At 32.9% G+C, this 7986-nt stretch overlaps 1 protein-coding gene across 1 annotated transcript; it reads left to right on the top strand.

The window, feature by feature from the left end:
* Positions 1-2358: 2358 nt before the first annotated feature.
* LOC127862550 (leucine-rich repeats and immunoglobulin-like domains protein 1) lies at positions 2359-7228 on the top strand. The gene is made up of 2 exons (XM_052401718.1): positions 2359-3297; positions 4286-7228. Exons 1-2 carry the CDS (start codon positions 3262-3264, stop codon positions 5636-5638), a joined length of 1389 nt encoding a protein of 462 aa, XP_052257678.1. The 5' UTR covers positions 2359-3261; the 3' UTR covers positions 5639-7228.
* The last annotated feature ends 758 nt before the right edge of the window (positions 7229-7986 follow it).

Genomic DNA, 7986 nt, shown 5'->3' with positions numbered 1-7986 from the left:
TTTGTATCGGTATGAACATACTTAATTATACAAATGAATCTCCAGAGACATATGCAGGACATAGTTTATCGTAAACCTTCAGAAATCTACTGATCAAATTGAACTCAAATTACAGTCTTAGATCGTGCGCTCCTTTAACTATTCATACATTTAAAGACTTAGTGCACGTTTGTTTTGACTCTCAGAATAGTACGTTGCATTGTTTTATCAATGAATAGAAATATATCCTTCTACAAGAGCTTGTGATGAGTTAAAATCTAAATGACAATACCCGCAACGGTCAATAAAACGTAATTACGTCGTGGATCTCACTTGCTTATTTTAAAGTTATAATTTCAGGCACACTGGAAAAACCAATGAAATAGTAGATAAGTTATCTCGAGTTAAGTCTTCTTTTCTGCAAATATAGAACTGGAATTCAGAACGTGATGGCTATATATCGAATGCTATAGAAGGTCGAACAAGTGATGGGCAGTTTACAGACTGTTATAACAAGATAAATACCAACACATATTAAATCAAACTATCATTAACTTTGGGGTTACAGTAAAGTGACGCGATCGGAAGTTCTAAACGTGTGGCATACTATTTGTGATAACGCTAATTGCCATTACACGTGAATCTAAGTGTTGTACTGAACAGTTAAAAGCAGAAGTCCAGTTCACGGACTTAGTAATATTGAATAACACTAACCATATGGATTTATGTCCATATAAATTTAATTGTAATGTTAGAATCATCAAACCTTACCAATGGGTACAGATTTAAACAGATTTGCAAAACATGTTTGTTCTTATCTTCACTTGTGAGTCACATTTTATCAATTTTTATTAATTTTTAAATTGACGTATTTACACTTTGTCAATAAATATTATTACAACGGTCTTAAAACCAATTATGCTATATTTGTAGAGTTGTATGCGCATCTCACTTTTAATCAAACTTCGCACAAGCAAGATGTACCCGCTATAACGAACTAAACATGTAATTAAAGTATTGGGTTCGTTTAAAAAAATCCTTAAGGGGATCTTTTCACGTTTTGGTAAATTGACAAAATTGATAAAAAAAGTTGTTTCAGATTCGCAAATTTTCGTTTTAGTTATGATATTTGTGAGGAAACAGTAATACTGAACATTTACCATGGTCTAATATAGCCGTTATATGCATTTTTTGACGATTTAAAAATCTGAAAATTATAAAGCGTTGCAACGCGAAACGATTGCATAATTTGGAGAGTTCTGTTGTTGTCGTTTAATTTTGTGAAACTATGAAGATTGCTTATATGAAGTATAAAATACGTCTCTAATTCATACTTGGCAGGATGGCCGAGCGGTCTAATTGGTTTTTACTCCAGGACTCCGGGGGTCACTGGTTCGAGCCCTGCGGCGGGCTTCTTTTTTTTCCTTTTTTTAATTTTATTCTTGATTTTTTACTGGAGCTTTTTTACATATATCAATATAAAGCATTTAATGACAAACTTCAAAACATGCCAAAATCTGTGAAAAGGCCCCTTTAAAGGGGCCGTCCAACAGATTTTGGCATGTATTGAAGCTTGTCATTAAATGCTTTAAATGCTTTATATTGATAAATGTAAACATTTGAACTAAAAATCTCCAGTACAAAAACAAGAATACAATTTTTAAACAAGAGCTGTCAGAGGACAGCGCGCTCGACTATTCGAGTGCTTGACAGTATAACGTAAGCCATCATGGAGAGGGGGGGGGGGTATAGTGTGGGTGTGTGATCATTTAATAGATGATATTTCAAAAATAAGAAAAAATATATTTATTTTTTTGGGGGGCGGGGGGGGTGGGGGAGAGGGGGGTATAATGTGGGTGGGTGTTAATTGAATAGATGATCTTTCAAAAATAAGAAAAAAAAATATAAAAAATTTGGGGGGGGGGGGGAGGTGGGGGGGGGGGATGGTTTGGGTGGAGTGCATTGTGGTATGTCAGGTAGGTGTTGTTTTGTCAAACTTTAACATAGATTTATCAATAATATGCATATTATAAGTATAAAAGGGACCATTATTCTGTCAAAATGCTTGATACAGTTGTCTGTTCCTGTTTATAGGTTGGGGTCATGTTGGTAAACAAGTATGCAAAATATGAAAGCAATATGTCAAGGGACACAGGAAATATTTGGGGTAGTACGCAAACTTAAAATAGATTTATCAATAATATGCATATTCTAAGTATAAAAGGGGTAATAATTCTGTCAAAATGCTTGATACAGTTGTCTGCTCTTGTTTATAGGTTGGGGTCATGATGGAAAACAAGTATGCAAAATATGAAAGCAATATGTCTAGGGACACAGGAAATATTTGGGGTAGTACGCAAACTTTAACATAGATTTATCAATAATATGCATATTCCAAGTATAAAATGGGTCATAATTCTGTCAAATGATTGATACAGTTGTCTGCTCTTGTTTATAGGTTGGGGTCATGTTGGTGAAGAAGTATGCAAAATATGAAAGCAATATGTCAAGGGACATTGAAAATAATTGGGGTAGTACGCAAACTGTAACATTTGTTCGCTCACGGAAACGCCAACGGCAACGCAAACGCCGACGCCGGGGTCAGTAGGATAGCTCCACTATAAATATTTCATATATAATAGTCGAGCTAAAAAGGAAAAAAAGTAACCCTCAACAGGGCTCGAACCACTCACCCCTGGATTCCTGGAGTAAAAAGCCTCCCGCCTAGACCACTCGACCATGCACGCTCGTGTCGAGCTAAAAAGGAAACAAAGTAACCCTCAACAGGGCTCGAACCACTCACCCCTGGATTCCTGGAGTAAAAGCCTCCCGCCTAGACCACTCGACCATGCACGCTCATGTTTAAAACAAATGTATTTCTTAGCTATATAAGCAATCCTCGTAGTTTCCCAAAATATCGTTTCGCGTCGATACGACGCTTTTATCTGTTGGACGGCCCCTTTTAATGTCGAAGTATTCAGCCACAATACCATTTAGCGAAAGTGATAATTGCTGATATTAGAACACACCGTCGTGACTGAACTAATTCGACATCGCTAAATAGGCTTAGATTGCAGCAATCTTATTATTGACAGTCTGTTGTTTCCCATCATGTTGAGGTACAAGACTGTCCGATATACGACAGGTATTTATTTAAGCAGAAACAAGTTCGGAAGTAACTTCGCATTATTCGATTGAACGTTAGCCAGAGCAGACGTTTGAGAGGAGCGGGACCATTTTTTTCCGAAAGACACACACACCTCGCAACTGAAAACTAGCAAGATGATGCCAATAATTCGTACATACTTTCTGATTCAGGTATTGCTTTTATGTTACAGTTATTTAAGTTGTGTTGTTTAGCAATGTGAACCGTGAGTAAGATTATATGTGTAAAATAAAACTTCAATAGTACGTTATATGTTACCGCAAAATGGTCGCGTAAATCAGCTCAGAACAGTTACGACTGGCGCATGTCATCGTAACCTGCTGATGTCACGTGTTTACTATGACCCATGTTCAAGCGTGTAACAATAAGAAGTTTAAGTTGTTTTCAACATATTACTTTGGTACTGAGTAGTTTTTTGTTTCATCTTTATTACACTCGTTGTATATGATTTTATGCGAATCTTTATGAGCTGTGTTTACATGTAAAATATACGCTATGATTATTCTGCAAAGTATAAGCAGAAAATGGTTTGCATTGACCAATCTAAAGCGGTTTCCTCCATTGTTGTATGAATGGTAAGTGTGGTCTGTCTAGCTAGATTTGCACATGCAATTTGTCATTGGCCTTAAATAACCGACTAAAGTATGTTGACAAGAATTTCTTTCCGCATAATGTTTTTTGGAACATCAATTTGCCTATATTAAACACGTGTTATATACTATAATACAAATTATATAAATATTCGGGACTGGATAAAATTTCAATGAAACTATTAATCTAAATAATATGACTAAATACACTTTCAATGTTTATGCATTATCATAGCTTTTTATGTCTTTGGTTCTTCGAATGAGCTAACTAAAAGGCATCACTTTATTTTGATATACAGACAAACACAAACTTAATGCATTAATATTTGATATTGATATAAATAAAGATACTGCGTGTTACAGCCAGATGAGTGTTTAAAGAAATTGGACTGGAATGAGAGAATGTTATAAATTGTTCTAAACGAAATAAAGGAATATATTACAAATCCTTATTAACTATAGCATTGTTCAATGCAGACAGGTGGTTTATGGATTAAGTTTTTGTGGCAACTGTGACGTTATTTGTCTTAACAATAAGCACTTATTGCAGATGATGCTCTTCGTTGGCGTAACAACCGGATTCCTATTTGACGACAATAGCTGTACGACAGGCAACAACTGTACATGCAACAACGAAATAATATCGTGCTATTCAAAAGGATTGATAGATGTCCCACTATTTAATATAACCGGTACATATATTTCCATTCGGACACTGGATTTTGGTTATAATGCCATAAACACACTTAGAAACGGCAGATTTAGTTTCTTGCGAAATCTAACAACAACATCGATGGAAGTAAATTTCAACAGTAATAATCTTTCTTCTATGGAAGACATGTGTTTTGAAGAACTTAAAACTGCTATTGTATATTTGAGACTAGGATACAACAACTTAAAAACAATTCCTATGGCGATTTCTTCTTTGACAAATTTACGTACGTTGGACCTAGGATTTAATCCCATAATACAATTCGATCCGAGCGTCCTTTTTAGTATTGGTGACACACTTGAAAAGCTTGTATTATCGCTGACCAAAGTAAATCGATGGCCAGAGGAATTACATTTCCTTTACAATTTGCAAGATTTAGAAATCAATCATTTTAGTGCAAAAACAATTACAGCGTCAGATTTCCAATACATGACGCAGATTAAATCCTTGAACACTTTAGTAATTCAAAACACAGATTTAAAGGAATTTCCTGCTGCTTTTTGTGACTTATCGAGCGTACAAACTTTAAATCTCGACTATAATAATTTTACTGGTCGGGGAAACGATATGTTTAGCACTTGTCATAGACCTTTATCCAATATCTCCACTCTAAGTTTGCACACGAATCAATTGGAATATTTTCCCGATTTAGGCACAGCATTTTCTGCAACAAAATCTCTAAACTTACAAAACAATAACATACGATATATCTCCAATGAGCTAACTGCAATGCCGTTCTTAGAAAACCTATACCTAGACAACAACAAATTGTGCCATATACCGTCGACATTGGCATCCATAGCACCTAATCTTCGATACCTTTACCTTACAAATAACTTCATTGATGAAATTGATAATCAGGCTCTTGGAGCATTGTCAAATCTGTGGTATCTTTACTTATTAGGAAATCCATTGGAATATGTTGCAGAGCATGCATTTTCTCACAATCCGGCTTTAACGTTTATAATTGTTGTGTCTACCAAACTCTCGACAATTCCTTGCGCACTTTCTATCACCTCTCATCAGCAAATATATTATTATCCTGATCGAATCGAATGCGATTGCCGAATGAAATGTTTAAAAAATATTACTTTATCAAATCTAAAACTTAATGGTCAAAGCTGTCTTCAAACTAATATAACTATTGAACACTTCATTAACAATGTAATCAAAGCCGATAAGTGTGGTTAATTTGAAGAACTTAAGTTCAAAATATAAAAACAACAAGGTAATCCAACGATGGAACAGCAAGCTTGAACACCACATATCACAAGTTATGTTTCAATGTAATATATCGACATTTGCATTATAATTTTAAAATCTCAAATCTAAGTTATAACTTTAAATAATTGTATACGGTTAAAATTATCTCCCGGTATTAATACCAACCATCATGTATGCAGTCATAAGGCATATTTCTACGTTCTATAGCATATGTATGATTTATTGCCAATATATTACATTTATTACGCTACATGTTTTTCTTGTCATTATTAACTAAATCAATTGAAATTCGTTTAAAATTATTTGTTTTTTTTTGTTCATGAGAATATATCTAGTGTTATTTATATATCTGTTTCTTAAATGTTACTTTTTTAAGAAACAACTTGTAGTTTGTTTGTTATTTTGCGTACATGTGTTGCGATCGTCTATTGAAATATCAAGCGCTGCTAAAACAATTGTTGTATAATGATTGTAAGTATCATAAAGAAATAAGTGTTTGTGAAAAAAAATGAAGCTTTCTTTATGTTCAATTTTGTTTGACATAAATATTGAACATTTTTAGCAGTTTTGATTAAGTGCTAATATACTCGAGAAATGTTTGTTATAAGGAATAATTGGACAATGCATGGTGTTTTATGTTTTCAAATATGCTTTGTGTATGCTTTAATGATTTACAATTGTTAAACATATGTCGCGAAAACATATATTAACTATGTAATACCTTAATGTATATATTTTTGGTATGCAAAACCCTCATTGTAGTTTTCATATTTTGTATGCCTTAATGTTGTTATGTCATTTTAAAGCATGGTACTATAATCTTATATGTAGGATGACTTGAAACAACGCTTAACTAAAACAGAAAAGCATCATTTGAGTACAGAATAACTTCAACGCATGCCATGAACATCTATTTTATATCTAATTACAATGTATTTTAGTTTTTGCAGACTTTATAAATGTTATTTTATTTATTGCAATGTGCCATTAGGTCGCTCTATTTTATATCTAATTATAGTGTATTTTAGTTTTTGCAGACTTTATAAATGTTATTTTATTTATTGCAATGTGCCATGTGTGATTAGTGTGTAGTTTAAAACTAAATTAAATTACTATTAAGAGGATCATTAGGTTGTTCATACAAAAAGTTATTTTATAAATTAGTTATTAAAATTGGCGTACGAAATACCTATATTATATGTATTGTTAAACAACAAGCAATTTTATCATATTTGAAGTGTATGGTTTATCTTTGTGGCGTCCTGTCAAAGATCTTAGCTAAAAAGGAAAAATACTATGTATAGAATTATTGTTGGCATGTGGTCATTCCGTTTACAGCATGTATGATTGTGAGATAATGGATTGATTCGCGTTTCAATGATTTTGTCTCATATTATGAACTTGATTTTGAAGACACGTTACTCGCGTGTATGTTAAGGTACTTATGTACTTGTGTACGCTATAAGTTTAATAACTATTAGTTGTATAAGTTATAATGTGTCTTTTAATTTGTAAATACGATTGAACTAAATCAATAAATTGCATGGATAAATCAAACCGTCTTTGGTTTGTTTCTTTCAATAATGATATTCTTGTAGTTATAAAGAATCATGAGAGAAAAAAATACGATTACCTACACTATGCAAAAATAACTTCCATAATACAAAAAATGGCTTAATTCAGGATAAAAATATATAGAACGAAATGTGAATTCTAAATCTGATGTTCATGTAGTGTCTGTCGTAATAACGTTGCTTTTTCACTGTACCGAGATTTTGTGTCAAGATGTGAATGAAATAAACGGGGGTGTAACAATTTCGATATGTCAAAGAATAAAATCATTAAAATATGCTATATGTTAGTTAAAAAAATCATTTAATATGCAAATACATTTAAAACAAATCATCAGTATGTATTAAATTGTAATATCCAATGGTCCTTTGTTGTTGGCCAGTGTAATGGTACCGTAAATACAGCACACTATACTGAATATAAGAAAACGTACACAGTTGTTCAAGACCTTTTCTCAGTAATCGTAATTACATGACATACACATGTACATACCAAAATTAATTGGAATGTTATTCACAAAATTTTAATTTGTCTACAAATCTCTTTATAAGGGAAAAGCGCTTACTTGTCCGATAAACTACGAAAACTAATAAACCGAGTACGTCAGTCAGACTTGTATTTCAAACAAAACTTACCGTGATGGACATGAGAATATGAACATACATACGTTTGATACTTAAATATGTTTAAAAAACGTAGAATGCACAGTATTCGAGATTTAAACCGGTTTGAGGTCTAGAAAA

This window comes from Dreissena polymorpha, chromosome 16 (assembly GCF_020536995.1).
Source record: "Dreissena polymorpha isolate Duluth1 chromosome 16, UMN_Dpol_1.0, whole genome shotgun sequence".
NCBI lineage: Eukaryota > Metazoa > Mollusca > Bivalvia > Myida > Dreissenidae > Dreissena > Dreissena polymorpha.
The sequence above is the reverse complement of the archived record's forward strand: the minus strand, read 5'-3'. Positions and strand labels throughout refer to the sequence as shown.